Source organism: Hemitrygon akajei, chromosome 6 (assembly GCF_048418815.1).
Source record: "Hemitrygon akajei chromosome 6, sHemAka1.3, whole genome shotgun sequence".
In the NCBI taxonomy this organism is placed as follows: domain Eukaryota; kingdom Metazoa; phylum Chordata; class Chondrichthyes; order Myliobatiformes; family Dasyatidae; genus Hemitrygon; species Hemitrygon akajei.
In genome coordinates this window covers 36,765,571-36,786,349 of record NC_133129.1, presented here as the reverse complement: position 1 = coordinate 36,786,349, position 20,779 = coordinate 36,765,571, and the positions used below count along the sequence as shown (strand labels likewise).

Genomic DNA, 20,779 nt, shown 5'->3' with positions numbered 1-20,779 from the left:
ATTTTTAAAAAATCACAGGATGCTGTAGCAGTGAATATATCTAAAATTAGATCAGTCTGCATAATTGTATGATTATATTTCTGAATACTTATGGTTTTCCATTACATATGTATGTGAAAATCCATATTTGGCCACAAATTCTCTCAGATTAAAAAATCATCTTATAGATTTTAATTTTAAACCACCAGTTAGAAGTTGCTAACTTGTCATTTTGTATGAAGTCTCTTCACCCAAAGTATAAAGTAATAACAGGAAATAAAATAATGTTTAAAAATACTTCAAAAGGAGAATGGAGATGCGCTTCGAGCGCGTTCGGTGCGGGAGGGGAAAAGGGGAGGAGTAGGGAGGCATCGGTAGGGATAATAGTTAAAGGTGAAAACACAGGAAGAAAACAAAAGGAGAATGAAATACTTGCCTTCAAATAGATAAACTACCTAGAGAATAAAAAACGTTGAAAAAGAGAACAAATGAGAAACAATTAAGTTTAGAAAGTAAAGTTTTAGAGCAGCTTGGAGCACTTGATCTAGAGCTAAGTCACATTGGTTTGTAATTTATTGTGAAAGTCTAGAGCATGGATGAGGCAATTTAGCCCTGCTGTTTCTATAAAAGGTCAATCTAGCAAACCAACATTTCTGTTCTCTTCCCATAGTTTTGCAAATGCTTTCCTTTCAAATGACTATCTAGTTCCTTTTTGAATTTGATGACCAAATCCGCCTTCACTTTTCTCTCTCCCAGTATTTTCTAGATCCTAACTGCTTCCAATGTTTTCCCTTGTCTTTTAGTTCTGTTTTCTTTATTGACAGTTAATTTTAAACAAACAAAGTTGATGAAGTGTTAGTCTAAAATATCATAAACCTGGAATACATAATTTTTGACGGAGGGTACCACTAAAGCCAAGGCAACACTAATGGAGATTTCATTGGGGTAATCGTGTCACTGAAATAACCTTTGCTGATGGTGGAAAATGAATCATTGCCCTTTTTATGATCACCTTTGGCACCTGGTGGAAAATGAATGTTGTGTGAAGGCAGGATGAAGAAATATTCACTATTGAACAATCTGGTAAGCTGTATTGCAGGGGTGTCAAACTCAAATACACAGTGGGCCAAAATTAAAAAATCGGTACAAGTCGAGGGCCGGACTGGTTCAGCGTTTATTGCAAAACTTATTGAAATGAATTTATTACACATATTAACCTGGAACTAACAAAGCTTAAGTTATTGCCTACAAAAACAACATTGAACATTAAATAAATAAAAAATCAGTTGCATTTATTTCTTATGGCTTTATCTGCAGCTTTTCCAGAGTAATTTCTAATGAAAATATTTTTCCACAGGCCAACACTCTGTGATTCACACTAGTCTAAGCCAGATACTTGGCATCTCATCTTGGATGCAAGTTCATCAATGTTTGGAGTCAAGCTCTGAGCTGAGGAAATCCTCAGAATTGAGTGAAGGTGTTCATCAGAAAGACAACTCCTGTGTGATGTTTTGTTTATCTTCATCAAAGAGAACAGTTGTTCACACAGATGTGCTGCCAAACATAGAGAGCATTTGAGCAGCTTGGGTACGCAGCTGGGGCATTGTGTCGGGAATGAAACGTAGAAACTGTGCAGCGCCCACTGAGTCATACTTTGCCTTGAGTGTGTCACTACATTGGAGTTCAATCAGCTCCATTTGTATGTTGGTTGGTGCGCTTTCCACATCAGCTGCAAATGGATTACTGAGCAGTTCAAACCTGCTTTTTTGGGCTTCAAAGTCGGCAAATCGCCATGTGAAGTCGGCACCAAGTATGCTAAGTTTTTCAGCAAACTTTGCACGTGGGAACACTGCGGTAGAAACCTGCTTTTTCATAGTTTGGCAACACGGAAAATGGCTCAAGTTTTCTTGCTGCATCTGCGTCTCCCACAGGCGCAGCTTGGTTTTAAAAGCCCTCACTGCAGCGTACATGTCTGTGATCACACGACCCCGCCCCTGAAGCTGCAGGTTGAGCGCATTGAGATGGCTCGTGATGTCACACAGAAACGCCATTTCACAAAGCAACTTTTTATCCTGGAGCTCTGTTGTGTCTTTCCCTTTTATTATTCATTTATTCATTAATGATATTCAGGAAATAAACCAGGGAAACCGAATAAACACTAAAAACCCTGAAAACCTGGTACCTGAATAAACTCAGCATTAGCCATATCATACGCCATAGGCGCTTCGATTACTGGGGCCAGCTTTAATAGTAATTAGATATTATCTCGCGGGCCAAAGATAATTCCACCGCGGGCCTTGAGTTTGACATATATGTTGTAGAGGAATAACTATCATGTTTGTATCCATAAACCATGAACCCAGGAATCAATCTTTTTAGAGAAAAATAAACAACATGCAATACAAATCATTTGTTACAGTTGAATTGTATGAGATTGACTTGCTGCTATGTTTTGTTTAAGCAACATATACATTGCTTTTCTAATTTGCTGATGTCTTTTATTTTAATGTCTTTGCTTCTCTGTTCACTGCTGTTTATTAGGCCTGTCGAGGAAATGAATTTGATGCTGGTGTTGAAACAGATGGAATTGAAACTGACAGCAAAGGAGAACCGGCTACATCCCTGCAAAAAATACCTATAGAGGCAGACTTCCTTTATGCTTACTCCACAGCACCAGGTTATTGATTAATGTTCTAAAATTCAATCTGTAAAGTTCTACTAGTTGTCGTCACAAATGCTCAGGTTATGAGTAGAACCCAGCTCTGCCTTACATGGATTTCTCATCTTTTATCGACAAGAAGCCATTTTTTAAATGTAGACTAAGCCTGTGAGTGTTTTTCTTATGACGATCTGAGTGTTGAAAACAGATCTAGTGCTTTCCCAGCAGATATGATGAATAAACTCTTCTCGGGCTTCTAGCTGGGTAGGGGTATTGTTTTTAACCAAAGTTTCAATGACAAACTCTGCTATCTTCAGGGATGATGCTTGGGTACGTCTAGTCTGGTGGTATATATACCCTTGTCATCTACCCCTCCTGATTGTTTAGTCTACATCCAATCAGGTTTCCATTGTGGATTCCAGTTCCTATTTAGAGCGAGACCTTTGTCTTCATTAAAATTCTTTTTCTCTAGTTTTATTTCAATGGCTTCCTTCACCAGGCCGTCCCAAAAGCCATTGATGTGGCACTGTAGTTTTGTACCTCCGGAGTCAATACTATAGCCATTGTGGATGCAATGTTTTGCTACTGCCGATTTCTCCGGGTAACCCAAACAGATACACTCCTGTGCTCCTTCATGCAGGTTTCCACTGTGTGTCCAATCTGGCCTCCACTTTCCTGGAATCCTGTAAACGCCAGTTGTCCTGAGTCCCAGGACATTGTTGACCTGCATAAGCTGTGATTTGAGCTTCCTTGTGGGTTTGTGTATGGTTATTAATCCGGTATTTCTTCAGGATCCGGGTGACCCTTCCCGAAACCATGGGAATATAGGGAAGACAGGAAGTTGCGATGAGTTCCTCCTGATTGTTAGGTTTCCTGGTTTTTCTGTCAGCCCTTTTAAGGGTTCTATTGATTTCCTTCACCTTTAGCCATTCTGTAGGAACATTGTGCATGATCATCTTATTTCCTCGTGGAGTCTCTGTGGGTCTGAAGTAGTTTTCACATAGTTAATTAAAGTTGAAAGAACCACTCTTAAGTTGGGTATCGTGATGGTGTTTGTTATTGTTGAGGCATTAGTCTGTGTGAGTGGGTTTCCGATAGGCGCCATGTCTGAGGCTACTGTTCGGTTTCCATCGTATAAGAATCTCCAGCAACAGGAGGCAGCCATTCTTCTCCATCTCCATCATAAACCGAAATCGTAAATTGGAGGAACCTCTCGCTACTGCCTGTTTTCCCTATATTTCAATGGTTTCTGGAAGGATTGCCAGGATTCTGAAGAAATACCAGATTAATAGCATCCACAAACTCGTAAGGAAGCTCAAATCAGCGTATGGGGGTCAAAGATGATTTGGGACTCAGGACAACTGGCGTTTACAGGATTCCCTGTAAATGTGGAGCAGTACATATTGGCAAGATGGGACGCATGTTTGAATCTTGCATTAAGGAGCACAGGAGGTGTATCCATTTCAGTGGTAGCAGAACATTGCATTCACCATGGCCATAGTATTGACTTTAGCAGAAAACTACAGTGCCACATCAATGGCTTTTGGGACTGCCTGGTGAAGGAAGCCATTGAAATAAAACTAGAGAAAAAGAATTTTAATAAAGATGAAGGTCTCACTCTAAGTTAGAACTGGAATTCGATTCACAGTGGAAACCTGATTGGATGAGGACTAACCAATCAGGCAGGAAGGATGATGGTGGTATAAATGGCACTGGACTAGACATGCGCAGGCTTCATACCTGATGAAGGTGGTTGAGTTTGTCATCGAAATGTCGGTTAACATCAATACCTGTACTCAGCTGGAAGCTCAACAATAGTTTATTCATCTGAGAGTTGAGTCCCAGAACAGTAACTGTAAAAACTCTTAGCAGCTACCAACTACACATAGGCAACCTAAACTCTCATTCCTACATCTGTCTTGTTTATCACTTGCTTTATTTGAACCAGTTTGATGGTTAACAGCTTTAAATGATCCTGGGTAACAAATGTTTGCAGGCCAAAGTTTGCATGGCTGTATTAAATTGCACTTTTAAGTTACTCCTTAGTGTAGATAAGTGGCAGAAAAATCAACAGGGAATCATTGGGGGTGTGAGAGTGAATAAGTTGCAGGGCAACAGAAAATGGGGAGAAAGGATGGGACTTCCATGATTGTTCAGTTGGGAGAACTTTAAAAACTGTAAGTAGAGTCAGATATCCTGGGTGTATCTTTTATGTAAGAACCTGCTTAATATCTGTTAATAGATGAGTTAAAAATCAAATGAGGACTTGCCAGCAAAAATAAGAAACTTGAACTACTCAGCATGAAAGGCAGCAACTGTGGAGAGGACAGTTGAAGTTTCAAGTCAGCAATCTTCCTTCAGAGCTAGAAGTTAACAAACATTTTAATTGCAGAGAAAAGGAAGGGGTGAAGAGATCAAAGGAAAAGTCTGGCAGTGGGTGAAGACCAAGGAGATCTCCAGAGACTTGAATAGTTTAATCCTCAAATTGGATTATAGATATTGTTGGAGTCAGCTGGCAGAAGAACTTGAATTTTTAAGAGAAAGAAAAGAAAAGTATACAGGAGATAGGGAAAGAAAATGCCACATCAATAGTGAGGCACAGGAGAGAGCAGTTACTGGAATTCAGCAATAAAAAATACCAGCAAAGCCCAGCAGGTGAGGTCACATCTATAGGGAAAGAGTAAAAAGCCTGAACCACTTTTTGATTTACTGTACAGGAAGAAGCCTATAACGTAGGCATGTTTTTTCTCTATAAATATTGCCAGTATGTCATTTAACACAGAAAGGTACAGACAGGAATGAGCACTTCAGTGCGCAATGTTTGTCTTTATCATTATGCCAATTTAAATTAATCATATCTGCCTGCATATAAATTCATATCCCTCTTAATGTTGCTAACGTATCAGGTTCAAAGTACATTTATTGTCAAAGTATGAGTAGTCTCCTTACAGACTGCCGCAAAACAAGAAACCCGAAAGAATCCAATTTAAAAAAAACACATACACCAAATGTGCAGACACAGGGAGAGAGAACTAATTGTGCAAACAAAAGGAAGCAGCTTCCATCATATCCCTTGGCAGTGCATTCCAGACACCTACAGTATATCACTCTATGTAAAATAAAACTTGCTTTTTAAATTTGCTGTAAACTTTTCCCCTCTTGTCTTTAAAACTATAACCTTTAGTATTTGATATTTCTACCCTGAGGTGACTATCTACTATCCATGTCTCTTATAATCTTCTATACTTCTATCAAGTCAGCCCTTTAGCCCGATGCTCTAAAGAATACAATTTTGTTCAACCTGTCCTTGTAGCTGATACTCTTTAATTTAGACAATGGACTGTTAAACCACTTGTGCTCGCTCTCCAAATCCTCCACATCCTTCCTGTAACGCAACATTACTTTCCAGCGATGAAGCAAGTATGCTATATGCCTTCTTTGCTACCCTGTTTATTTGTGTTGCCACATTCAGGAAACTGGACTTGTAGCCCAAGATTCCTCTATACATCAATACTGTTATTTACTGTATTCTTGCCTCTTACATGTGCCATTTCTCTGCTTTTATTTCTAACTGTTCTATATCCTACTATGTTCCTTGACAATTTTCCTCAGTCACCCCCCCCACTAAATATTTGTCCAAATCATTTGAGGTATTAGCATCTCTGGTACAGACCATAAGTCAGAATAATATCTTTCTACTTCCTTTTGTCTCAAGCCTTGGATCTTGTGTGCCTTAGTCTTCTGGATCAACTTACTATGAGGGACCTTGTTGATTGTCCACGTAGACAATATTCACTCCCTATATTTGACACTTTCCCAAAAGAAAAATAAGTTATAAGCTCCCCCTCTAGCCAGCTATTTTTAATCCTCTCCCCATTATCATTCCAACGTGTTGGCCAATGGCCTCCTGAGACCACTCTTAAATTGAAGTAGCAACATCTCATTCCATGCTCAGCTCCAACCTGATGGCACGAATATTGATTTCTCCAACTTCTGGCAATATTTCTCCCCATACCCCTTCTCTCTTTAAATCTGCATTCTGGTCTCCTTACCTCTTCTCACCTGCCTATCACCTCCCTCTGGTGCCCCTCTTCTTCCCTTTTCCCATGGTCCACTCTCCTGTCTTATCAGATTCCTTCTTCAGCCCTTTCCCTTTCCTACCTATTACCTCCCAGCTTCTTATTTCATCCCCTCCCCCATTCATCTTGCCTGAAATATTCATTGTTTATTCATTTCCATAGGTACTGCCTGACCTGCTGAGTTCCTCTAGCATTTTGTGTGTTTTGCTCAAGTTTATCTCCCCCCCCCCCCCAAAAAAAAAACAGCTTTGCTGACTATCCCTAATAAACCTGTGCTTTTCCAGATGTGGAAAACATCCGATGCCTAAGAATGGTAAATAATTTTCCTACCACTGATGTAAGGCACAGCAGTCTATAATTTGTTGGGTTATCCCTATTGCTTATTAAAAAAGATAAAACAACATTAACTATTGGAAGGGAATTAGGAAAGCTAAGAGGGGCCAGGTTAAGTAGGATGAAAGAGAATCACAAGGCATTTTATACATTTTTTCAGGAGGGTAACTAAGGAGAGAGTGGGACCACACAAGATAAAAGGGGTATGATTGCTTGAATGTGAAGGATGTGGGTGAGGTCCTTTATGAGTACTTTACATTGGTATTTACCAAGGAGAACATCGAGGATAGAGAGATTATTGCTGAGAGTATTAATATGCTAGGGCATTTTGCAGTAAAGGAGAAGATAGTATTGGGTCCCTTAAAGAGCATTAAGGAAGGGCCTGATGGGATTTACCCCAGGTTATTGAGCGAAGCAAGTGAAGAGATTACTAGGGCCTTGCTCAATATAATTGTGTCCTCCTTAGCCAGAGATGAGGTTCTGGAGTTCTGGTGAGTGGCTAAAGTGTTCCATTATTCAAAAAGGTAAAAAGGAGTAATTGTGGAAACTATAGACTGATGAATCTCATGTCAATGGTAGGGAAGTTGCTGAAGATAATTCTTGGGGATAGGATTTATGAGCATTTGGAAAACCATGGCTTCATTAGGGAGAGCCTCCATAGATTTGTGTGGGGCAAGTTGTGTATTACTAACTTGATTTAATCTTTTGACAAGGTGGTGCAAGTGATTGATGAAGATAGAGCTATGGATGTTGTCTACATGGATTTTAGTAAGGTGTTCGATGAGGTCCCTCAAGGGAGACTCATCCAGATGATTAAGGTGCATGGAATTAATGGTGAATTGGCTGTTTGGATTCATAACTGGCTTGTCCGAAGAAGACAGAGTAGTGGTTGAAAGGACTTTTTCTAGCTTGGGGCCTGTGATTAATGGTGTTCTTCAGGGATCTGCACTGGGACCTCTGCCGTTTCTGATGTATATAAATGACTTGGATGAAAATGTAAATGGGTGGGTTAGTAAGTTTACAGATGATATGAAGATTAGTGGTGTTCTGGATGGTGTAGATGTGTGGGAAAGAATACAACGGGATGTAGAACAGTTGCAGATATGGGCGGAGAAATGGCACATGGAGTTTAACCTGGCTAAATGTGAAGTGGTGTACCTTAGTAGGTCAAATGTAAGGAGACAGTACCCTTAACAGTGTTGAGCAGAGTGATCTTGGGGTCCAAGTTCTTAGGTCCCTGAAAGTAGCTACACGGGCTGACAGGGTGGTTAAGAAGGCATATGGCATGTTTGCCTTTGTTAGTCAAGGCATTGTGTTCAAAAGTCAGAACGTAACTTTGCAGCTTTATAAAACTTGAGTTAGGCCACATCTGGAATATTGCATCCAGCTCTGGTCACCTCATAGGAAGGATGTTGAGGATTTGCAGAGGGTGCAGAAGAAGTTTACAGGATGCTGCCTGGAACAGAGGGTATATGCTATAACGAGAAGTCAGACAAACTTGGTTGTTTTCTCTAGAGCGGTGGAGGCTAAAGAGAGATCTGATAGAAGCTTAAAAGATTGAGAGGTATAAATAGGGTAGACAGTTCCTTTTTCCCAGAGCCGAAATGTCTAATACCAGAGGAAATGCATTTAAGGTGAGGGGGTTAATTTCAAAAAAGATGCGAGGGGCAGGTAGTGGGTGCCTGAAATATACTGCCTTGGGTGGTGGTAGACGCAGATACATTAGGGACTTTTAGATAAGAACGTGAATTGCGGAAAGTGGAAGGATATGGACATTACATAGGCATAAGGGATTAGTTTACATGACGAAGGGTCTCGGCCCGAAACGTCGACAGCGCTTCTCCCTATAGATGCTGCCTGGCCTGCTGTGTTCCACCAGCATTTTGTGTGTGTTGTTGTAGGGATTAGTTTAGTTGTCTTTGATTATTAATGTATTTGGTTTGGCACAACATTGTAGGCCAAAGTGGCATTTCCTGTGCTGTACTGTTCTTTGTTCTATTCTGCTTGCTGTGACCTGCCTGTGGTTAAGGAGAATACAGGCATCTGTCAGGGGCTCAGTAATTTCCTTTCTTGCCCTCTCAATAATGTGGAATAAATTCTATCTGGGGACTCATTCACTTTAATGTTCACTTTACTACTATTAAACGGCTAAAGATGATCACACATTCACAATTTTATACATACATTTAAAAAGTATGGGGTTTCAGGGATAGGGTAGGAAAACTCCAGAACAAAGGAGGGAATTTATGCCTGGAGTGAAAGGGAGTGGATGGGATACTAAACAAGTATTTCACATCATTATTTTCCAAGGAGAGTTAGATCAGGTTAAATTATTAATGTAAATGACATTTCACTGTACAGTCCCTATAAAAAGTATTCATCCCTTCCCCTCCTTGGAAGTTTTCATGATTTATTGTTTTACAGCATTGTATTACAGTGGATTTAATTTGGCTTTTTTGACACTGATCAACAGAAAAAGTCTCTTTTGTGTCAGTGAAAACAGATCCCTACAAAGTGATCTGAATTAATTACAAATATAAAACACAATATAATTAATTGCATAAGTATTCATCCCCTTTAATATGACACACCACAATTGGTTTTAGAAGTCACATAATTAGTTAAATGGAGATCTGTTTTTGGAGACCTGTATGCAGTCAAGCTGTTTCAATTGATTGTAGTAAAAATATACCTGTATCTGGAAGGTCCAATTGCTAGTGAGTTAGTATTCTGGCAAAAAACTACACAATGAAGACAAAAGAACACTCCAAGCTATTCTACGAAAAGGTTATTGAAAAGCACACATCAGGAGATGGAGACAAGAAAATGTCCAAGTCTCTGAATGGAATACAATTAAGTCAATCATCAAGACATGGAAAGAATATGGCACAGATGCAAATCTGCCTAGAGCAGGCTGTCCTCAAAAATGGAGTGATTGTGCAAGAAGGGGACTAGTGAGGAAGGCCACCAAGAGACCTATGACACCTCTGGAGGAGTTACAAGCTTCAGTGGCTGAGATGGGAGAGATTGTGCATACAACAACCGTTGCCCAAGTGCTTCACCAATCACAGCTTTATGGGGGAGTGGCAAAGAGGAAGCCATTGTTCGGTGGGGTGGGGGAACTCACCTACTGTGAAGCATGGTGGTGGCTGCATCATGCTTTGGGAATGCTTCACTACAACAGGCCCTGGAAGGCTTGTGAAGGTAGAGGGTAAAGTGAATGCAGCAAAATACAGGGAAATCCTGGAGGAAAATCTGATGCAGTCTGAAGAGAACTGCGGCTTGGGAGAAGATTTGTTTTCCAGCGAGACAAAAGACCTCAAGCATAAAGCCAAAGCTACAAAGAAATGGCCTAAAAACAACAAAGTTAATGTCCTAGATTTGCCAAGTCAGAGTCTAGAACTCAATCCAATTGAGAGTTTATGGCTAGACTGGAAAAGTGATATTCATTCACAATCCCCTTGCAATCTGACATAGCTTGAACAATTTGGTAAAGAAGAATGGAGAAAAATTGCATTGTGCAGATGTACAAAGTTGATAGAGACCTATCCACACAGACTCGAGGCTGTAATTGTTGCAAAGGTGTACCTACCACATACTGACTTGAAGGGGGTAAATAATTTTGCAATCACTGTTTTGTGTTTAATTATTGCAATAAATTTAGATCAATTTGTAGAAATTTGTTTTCACTGTGACACGGAAGTCTTTTCTGTAGCCAATTTAAATCCACTGTGGTTCAGTGTTGTGAAACAATAAAACATGAAAACTTCCATGGGGTGTGAATACTTTTTATAGGCACTGTATATTTCAATATACACATGATAAATTTGAATCCTGATGTTCTAGGGCATGTTGATATCTGAGTGGTGGTGGCATTGGTGGTGTTGGGTGTCTTGAAGTATAAAATGTCTTGGGATTTTCCTTAATCTTATTCACCAGTGTGTTTAATGGATCATTTTAGCCCTCAATACCTTGTTCAATTTATCCTTCAGGTTTCTTGTTCAATTTTAGCTTACTAAACCTTACAAGTACTTCCATTTCCTTTTTGACTGAATTTGCAACATCTCTCATCATCAAGATTCCTGAAACTTGTCATCTTTGTAAGTTTTCCTCACAGAAGCATGCCAGTCCTGATTTATGACCAGCTAATATTTAAGCAACTTCCACTTGCTTGTGAGTTATGCTTCTAATCTGCTGTTTGCCAGCTCCTACTATTTGCAGCTTCAATGTTACAACTGGCCTCTCCTAATCTCACTTTCTGCTGAGATTCTGTCTTATCCTTATCCTCAACTACTTGAAAAATTGGAGTTATGATCACTGTTCCCAAAATGCTCTCCCACTGAAAGTCTGATTAACTGGCCAGGCCCATTTCATAATGCAAACTCTAGTAAGGGATCCTTCCCTGGTTGGATCATTTACATACTTTTTCAGGAACCCTCTTGGATGAGTCTACCAAATTCTGACCTATCTAAGCCTCTGGTGGTAAGGCAGTCCTGGTCAATATTGGGGAAATTGAAGTCGCCCACCATAACTAACCTGTTTTCATATCTTTCCATAATAACCCTACATATTCGGTCCTTCTGGTACTGTACCTGTGTGAAATCTTTAAGTGCAGTTGTGTAGATATTGAATTATAGTTTTGTTTTGAAACTTTTTAATAATCTCTAGAGTAATTTAGTTATGTTTCTCTTTTTCAGGTTATTACTCTTGGCGAAATACAGCTAATGGTTCTTGGTTTATTCAGTCATTATGCCATGTACTGGATAGCTATGGGAAGAAGCTGGAACTCATGCAACTGCTCACCAGAGTCAACCACAAAGTGGCACTAGAATTTGAATCTAATACTGATGCAAACTACTCCAGTGCAAAAAAACAAATCCCTTGCATTATTTCCATGCTAACAAAGGAATTTTATTTTCCTTAAGACAGCTGTGGAAATGTATGAAAATTGCTGAAACTCTATGCAGAATTATTTCAAAGATAATTTTCTTACACTTTATAATTCACCAGTCAGTAGAGAAATAAAGATTTCAATCAAGGTAGTTATTTATATTGTTTTGTACCAGTTACTTTGTTTCTGAAATCTCAATCTATTAAATGGTTAAAGACGATCTCCTTCTGACAATTTTGAAAGTTATCTGTGGGTTTCATTAACAACAAAGTGCTAGGTTTTAAGGACATATTTTTAAATTTTAAATGGACTTCATTACAAATTTAATGGAGAAGTTGCCTTTGATAAAATTGTGGTTTGATGAACATGTGTAAGAAGATCATTATATTTGCTGTTTTTCATAACTGTTAAGCAGCTAGACGGTTTATTTTCACCTCAAAATTGGCATTTAAAGCTGTGGTCAACAGAAATGAATACACAAATCCAGATGATCTTCTGTTGCTATTTTGTGCAATTTTGATCGGAGGGACACAGCTAAATTGTACTAAGCTAGTTTGATAATTTGTAGTTTAGTGTCTTATATTTTGTGTTTTTATGCTTTGTTTTGTCCTGTTTGCACAACTCTTTTTTTCGTATTGTGATTTACTTTGCACGGGTTCCATGGTTTTCTTTCTTTGTTTTGTGGCTATCTGTAGGAAGACAAATCTCAGGGTTGTATATTGCATATATACTTTAATCTTTCAGCATGCAGAAATAATGCTAAAATGTTAAATTGTTTAAAGACTCAATTTCAAGATGTTAAAGGCCCAAACGACCCTAGTTCCCAATAAATTTAATGGCACTATTCAAATTCATCTACGGAATTCCCCAGATACCTTGGCTAATATTTATTCATGGACCAAATTTGATCTTCATTAATATCAGTAAAGTAATTGATCATTTATTGTGAGCCATTTGCAGGATTGTCTGCCATGATACATGTTGCTAAATACCGGTAATTGAAGCTTGAATATTTGAGTAGAGACCTACTGACTAATTGTTCAGCAATTGCATACCCAATTTCTCAAGAATTTTTTTTTGTTAACCCCCTTAAAAATTGGTGATGGGGGAGAAGGATTCTGACCATATCCTGAAGTACTAAAATATGCAACTCTTGCTCTATGTGCAATTCTTATAAAATAAAGTCAGACGGCAACCCAAATCAATTATACAAATCTGTATCTTTCACAGTGTAATTAGGCTGTGCTAGTGTCTGATTAGCAATACTGAAATAGGTTAGGTACAATTTGAAAACCTTTTTCAGTAGTTTCTCACCCAGAATTAATTGTTGTCCCCTACTAAACGATGAGTACAAACAACCAGCATGTGATGATTTGTTGATTTGATGTTCTGTACCTTTTTCTCCTTTTTATCCTGTGGAGAGAATGGGAAGCGTAGTCATTGGCTTTGGTTCAGTGCCTTCCCGTGATGATAACTGATATAATATACTAGTACTTCAGCTATAGGTACAGCAAATATGCAAATAGTGCATGGCTATCAAAAGTTGCTTAATGAATACAAATTGTATGTCTTTAAAATTTCAAGCATTGCCATTGTTTACTGGAAGTATACTATTATTTGTTAATTTAACACTGATTACATTTCAAAGTTCTTGGTAATTTTTGAATAAAAACTCATTGATGACAAACCCTAATGCAAAAGATATTACTTTACCTGTTTTGATCATTAAAAATCTATTTATTTCATGCAGACTTCCTTTCTGTGCTTAATATTAATACCGAAATGGTTTACTTATTTTTAGTGCACTAGTCTGTTAATTGCTGTATTACAAGCATTAACAAGCAGAGTCCACTGCCAAGAAGGCCCACCAGCGCCTTTACTTCCTGAGAATGCTGAAGAAATTTGGCCTGTCCCCTAAAACCCTCACTAATTTTCATAGATGCATCGTTGAAAGCATTCTTCTAGGGTGCATCACAACCTGGTGTGGAAGTTGTCCTGTCCAAGACCGGAAGAAGCTGCAGATGATCGTGATCACAGCCCAGCACATCTCACAAACCAATCTTCCGTCCTTGGACTCATTTTACACCGCACGCTGCCGGAGCAGTGCCGCCAGGATAATCAAGGACATGACCCACTCAGCCAACACATTTTTTGTCCCTCTTCCTTCCGAGAGGAGGTTCAGGAGCTTGAAGACTCATACGGCCAGATTTGGGAACAGCTTCTTTCCAACTGTGATAAGACTGCTGAACGGATCCTGACCCGGATCTGGGCTGTACCTTCCAAATATCCGGACCTGTCTCTCAGATTTTTTTTTGCACTACCTTACTCTCCCTTTTCTATTTTTTATTTATGATTTATTATTTAAATTTTTATTATATTTACTATTGATTTGTACTCCAGGGAGCACAAAGCGCAGAATCAGGTATCGCCGTGATGATTGTACGCTCTGGTATCAATTGTTTGGCGACAATAAAGTAAAGTAAGTTGAGCTATATAACCTATTTTTCACAAGACATATGCTGGGAATTTCCAACTAAAAGCAATTGATATTTGTAATTTTATTTAATTCCAATTTATTTAGATTTTTGAATATTTTTTTCTAAATGAATTACATTAAGGAAACCTTGCTTTATGGTTGATTATTTGGGGAGGAAAGGAAGAGCAGCCATAAGAACAGAAGAAGTAGGGCATCTGGCCCATGGATCCTGCGTCACCATTCAATAAGATCATAGATCTGCCCATGGACTCAGTTTTACCTCCCCATAACCCTTAATTTCCCTGCTGTACAAAAATCTGTGTGTCTTAAATATATTTAATGAGGTAATTACTACTTCCCTGGGCATCTATGCTATTAATAAATTGAAGCTATAATAAAGCCATAGCCTTAAATATTTTTTAATAAATGCCCCAAAAGTGTGGGAGCTATTAGTTATCTATATCCTTCACCTTCATCAACATGTAGACCAATAATTCAATCTTCAGTATGACATTCTTACTTCCTGTACTGTGGAATTGATTTATAAACCCAACAGAAATGTGAATTTATTTTTCTTCAAATCCCTTCTAGAATTGGGACCAGAATATTAATGTTCCGTGTTACCCTGTTTTCTTAAATGTTACATCTCCAAATTAGAATCAGATTTATCACATACTTGAGATGTGAAATTTGTTTTGCTGCAGTACAGTATAAAAACAAAATTGCTATAAATTACATAAGTAAATAGTGTGAGGAAAAACCAATGAGGTGGTGTTAATAGGTTCCTGAGATTGTTCAGAAATCTAATGGTGTGTGGTGGGTTGGGGGGCGGGGTGCAGTGGGTTGTTCCTGAATCACTGAGGGTGGATATTCAGCTATTACACCTTCTCACAATGATAGTAATGAGAGGAGGACATATCCCTGATAGTGAGGCACTGCCTTGTGAGGATGCCTTCAATGGTGGGCAGCCCAAATTTCCAGTCTATAGTCGCTGAAATGGGAATTGATTGCTTGGTGGCCTTGAGCTTGAGTAGCTAACATGGCCTTTGTGGATAAAAGTGATGCACAGTACAGTTCTTTAATTTGAGTCAGAAATCAAATAATTTATAACCATTCTATTGGAGTTCTTTGAGGAAATGATGTATGGGTAGAGGGTAGAAGTATTAGATTTCCAATAAGTATTTGACATTAGAAAAGCTGTCAAGCCAAAGTTTATACTAAAAAATAAAAGTTCCGAGGATATTTTATGCAGGAAAATAAAAGTTCATAAGTACAGAAAGGAGCATGGTGGTACGGGTGGAAGATTGACTGGTTAATTAGAAGTAGAGATGGAATTTTCTGTGAATAGAGTATACCAAGTGATGTGATGCTGGGTGGGGCCTCAAGAAGGGATTGATGATACGGTAGCTAAATATACGAGATATATACAATATATAGCAAAGTAAATTTAAAGGATTTAAGCACACCACAAAGGGATATCAGCCAGTGGACAAAGATCAAGCAAATGAAATATAATTTTGGGAAAAGGGCGATATTGTTTGCTTTGGCAGGGAAAAGTAGGAATGCATTATTTGAATCATGAAAGTATTGTCGATCAGAAGGATCTGTAAATCCTGGTGACTGATTCACAAAAGACTGGTATCTAGGTATTGCAATTAACAAGGAAGTCTAACCAAGTTATTTACTGCTATGGGAACTGAATACAAAAGGAAGGTAGTTGTTTTTCAGTTACATATTGCTTTGGTAAAACCATATCTAGAGAGCCATGTACAGCATTGTTTCCTTATTTAAGGAAGAATATCTATACAAAGGAAGCTGTTCAGAAATGGTTCACCAGACTCAATCTTGGAATATATTTATTATCTAATGAGCAAAGATTGGTCAGATTAACCTATATTTACTTTAGTAACACACACAAAACGCTAGAGGAACTCAGCAAGTCAGGCAGCATCTATAGAGAAGAATTAACAGTTGATGTTTCAGTGAATCCAAGTGCTGAGTTCCTCCAGCATGTTGTGTGTATTATTCTGGATTACCAGCAATGACAGAATCTTTTGTATTTCTGTGCACTGGAGTTCAGAGGAGGTGAGAGGAGACTTGATAGATAGATAGATAGATACTTTATTCATCCCCATGGGGAAATTCAACTTTTTTTTCCAATGTCCCATACACTTGTTGTAGCAAAACTAATTACATACAATACTTAACTCAGTAAAAAATATGATATGCATCTAAATCACTATCTCAAAAAGCATTAATAATAGCTTTTAAAAAGTTCTTAAGTCCTGGCGGTTGAATTGTAAAGCCTAATGGCATTGGGGAGTATTGACCTCTTCATCCTGTCTGAGGAGCATTGCATCGATAGTAACCTGTCGCTGAAACTGCTTCTCTGTCTCTGGATGGTGCTATGTAGAGGATGTTCAGAGTTTTCCATAATTGACCGTAGCCTACTCAGCGCCCTTCGCTCAGCTACCGATGTTAAACTCTCCAGTACTTTGCCCACGACAGAGCCCGCCTTCCTTACCAGCTTATTAAGACGTGAGGCGTCCCTCTTCTTAATGCTTCCTCCCCAACACGCCACCACAAAGAAGAGGGCGCTCTCCACAACTGACCTATAGAACATCTTCAGCATCTCACTACAGACATTGAATGACGCCAACCTTCTAAGGAAGTACAGTCGACTCTGTGCCTTCCTGCACAAGGCATCTGTGTTGGCAGTCCAGTCTAGCTTCTCGTCTAACTGTACTCCCAGATACTTGTAGGTCTTAACCTGCTCCACACATTCTCCATTAATGATCACTGGCTCCATATGAGGCCTAGATGCACATGAGATCTGGAGGGGCCTTAACAGGGTGGATATGGAGAGGGTACTTTCTCTTACAGAAGAATCTAGAACTAGTTCCAATTTAAAAATAAGGGATCTTCCTTTCAACAAAAGATGGGGTATTTTCTGAGGGCTTGTGATCTTTGGATCTAGAGGGTCTAGAACTAGGGGCAATTCTGTAAAATTAATTTTAAAAATTAAATAGTGATTTTGTAAATTTGCCCAGGTAACAAACAGATGAAGGTTTTTTTAAAATCTTTGACGATTGTGGAGCTCTTCAAAAGCTGGTGGAAAAGAGGCAAAGGGCTAAAGAAGAAATCAGAAATGAGAGGACAGTCAAATATGCAATAAAGGAAAGGATCTTGGGAAACCAAAGAGAGGATGTAAGAAAGAGAAAGGGTAGGGTGATAAAGGAAAACCTATCACTTCTCAGTTTCTCACATCATGCCCCCCACCACATTCTTACCTTACCCTCTCACCTGGATTTAATGTCACCGCCAGTCTATGCTCCTCCACTCCCCCACTCTAACTTCTGCCCCCTTTCATAGACTTAGACATAGAAAACCTACAGCAAAATACAGGCCCTTTGGCCCACAATGCTGTGCCGAACACGTACTTACTTTAGAAATTACCTAGGGTTACTCATAGCCCTCTATTCTTCTAAGCTCCATGTACTTCTCCAGGAGTCTCTTAAAAGACTCTATCATTTCCGCCTCCACCACCGTCACTGGCAGCCCATGCACTCACCACTCTCTGACTTACCCCTGACATCTCCTCTGTACCTACCTCCAAGCACCTTAAAACAGTGCCTTCTCATGCTAGCCATTTCAGCCCTGGGAGAAAGCCTCTGACAATCCACACGATCAATGCCTCTCATTATCTTATACACCTCTATCAGGTCACCTCTCATCCTCCGTCACTCTAAAGAGAAAAGGCCGAGTTCACTCAACCTATTCTCATAAGGCATGCTCCCCAATCCAGGTAACATCCTTGTAAATCTCCTCTGCACCCTTTCTATGGCTTCCACATCCTTCCTGTAGTGAGGCGACCAGAACCAAGCACACTGTTTGATTTTAATTGGCGGTGCAAAACCTAACCTGTACTGATAAGAAAAAAACATTTCTAGGTTATTGATCTTCGCAATATTGATGCAAGGTGTCACCCCAAAATGTCAACTTTTGATTTCTCTCCATAAATGCTGCCTAACCTGTTGAGTTCCTCCAGATTGTTGTCTTGTTCCGGATCTCCACTGCTTTTTGAAATGGGTGCTATTTTGTATTCGTGCCACAAGGTGGCAGTGCATGATACTGGGTAAAAATGATATTTACATTAAAGACTCAGCAAAAAATACCAAGCTGCTGGAAAATCTCAGCAGGTCAAGTGGCATCAGTGGAATCAAAGGGGATAGTCAACATTTTGGGTTGAAACTCTACATCAGTCCTGTTTAGTTGCCTTTCATATATATGGGGACACCCATAATTGTCCTACCAATGTCTAGACTTGCATTAAGTTCTGTTGCACTCTTCCTCATCTCCAAAATCGACAATTGACAATTGGTTAATAATTGGTGGAGAATTAAAAACAATGAGATTAATTAGAATTAGTGTAAAAGGTACTTGATGGTCAGTGCTGACTAAAGTGCCAAAATGGGCTAAAGATCTTGTTTCTGTTCTGTATCTATGAATTTCTGACTCTAAAGCTAACTTATATATTGTGTATAACAGGATTGCCACCTCAAAGTTCAAAGTGAAATTTATTAGCGGAATACATACATGTCACCTTGAGATTCTTTTTCCTGTAGGCATACTTAGTAATATTGAACAGTAACTGTAAATAGGATCAATGGACAACAAACTGTGCAAAAGCAGATATAAATAAATAGCAAGAGCATGAAATAACAAGATAAAGAGTCCTTAAAATGAGACCATTGGTTGTGGGAACACCAGAAATAGAATTAATGTAGTTATCTCCTTTTGTTCAAGAGCCTGATAGTTGAGGGGTAGTAACTGATCTTGAACGTGGTGGTGTGAGTCCTGAGGCACTTGTACCTTCTACTCAGTGAAATTTTCAGTCTCCCTCCTGTATGCTGTTTCATCACCTTCTTTGATACGGCCCACAGCAGTGGTGTCATCAGCAAACTTGTAAATGGTGTTGGAGCTGCACTTAGCCACAAGTCATAGGTGTAAAGAAAGTCGAGCTGGGGGCTAAGTACACAGCCCTGTGGTGCTCCTGTGCTGATAGAAATTGTGGAGGAGATGTTTTTTCCAATCTGAATTGACAGAGGTCTGCGAGTGAGAAAATCCAGGATCCAGTTGCACAAGGCAGTACTGAGGCCGAGATCTTGGAGTTTATTGATTAGTTTTGAGGGGATGATGGTATTAAATGCTGATCTGTAATCAATGAAGAACATCCTGATGTATGCATCTTTGCTGTCCAGATGTTCCAGGGTTGTGTGAAGAGGCAATGAGATGGCATTTGCTATGGGCCTGTTGCTTTGGTAGTGAATTGGAGTGATCCATATCACCACTCGGACAGGAGTTGTTATGTTTCAACAGCCTCGCTGTGGATGTAAGTGCCACTGGGCAATAGTCATTTAGACAGGTTGGCGCGATCTTCGGCATTGCTGTGATTGAAGTAGATGGGTACCACACACTGCCGAAGCGAGAGGTTGAAGATATCCAGAAACACATGAGCCAGTTAATCAGCACAGGTCCCCAGCTTGACTTTCTTTACACCTATGACTTGTAGCTAAGTGCAGCCAGGTACTTGGCCAGGTACTTCATCCAGACCAGATACTTTCCTTGGATTCACTCTCCTGAAGGCAGCCTGCATGTTATCTTCAGATACTGAGACCAAAAGATCATCGGGAGATATGGGATGCACGATGGTTTCTCCTTGTTCTGGTGGTCAAAGCGATCATAGAAGGCATTGAACTCATCTGGAAGTGAAGCTCTGCTGCCCCTATGTTACTAGATTTAATTTTGTAGGAGGTTATGGCATTCAAACACTGCCACAGCCATCGGGATTCCAGTCTCATACCGAATCTCCACTTCACCCTTAATCTCCAGACTCGAGTGCCTTTGATCTGGCCCTCAGCAAATTCCAGGTTTCATTGTTCATCCAGGGCTTCTGATTGGGATAAATTCTGAACGATTTCATGGGGACACAATCATCCACGGCTGATTTAATAAAGTCTATAATGACCCTGGTGTAGTCATTCAGATCTTCTGATGAGTTCTTGAACACAGCCCGGTCCACTGAGTCAAAGCAATCCTGTAATCGTTCCTCTGCCTCCCATGGCCATCTCTTAGTCGCCTTGATCTCAATAGTCTTGTTTTTTAGGCTGTGCCTGTGTGCAGGTAGGAGTACAGCTAAATGGTCTGATTTGCCAAAATTTGGTCTTGGGAAGGAACAATAGGCATTCCTTATCGGAGTGTGGCAGTGGTCTAGTGTGTTGGGATCTCTGGTGCAACAGGTTACATGCTAGTAATAATTAGGCAGGATTTTCTTTAAACAGGCCTGATTAAAGTGCAGATAA

At 39.5% G+C, this 20,779-nt stretch overlaps 1 protein-coding gene across 3 annotated transcripts in view; it reads left to right on the top strand.

Moving 5' to 3' along the window:
• LOC140728962 (caspase-7-like) overlaps positions 1–13,690 on the top strand; it is a 44,586-nt gene extending 30,896 nt beyond the window's left edge. For all 3 annotated transcript variants that reach the window (XM_073048122.1, XM_073048121.1, XM_073048123.1), the window contains exons 6-7: positions 2,521–2,656; positions 11,748–13,690. In XM_073048122.1, the coding sequence (XP_072904223.1) occupies positions 2,521–2,656; positions 11,748–11,974 (363 nt within the window). In that variant the 3' untranslated portion in view covers positions 11,975–13,690. The remainder of the gene's footprint in view (positions 1–2,520; positions 2,657–11,747) is intronic.
• The last annotated feature ends 7,089 nt before the right edge of the window (positions 13,691–20,779 follow it).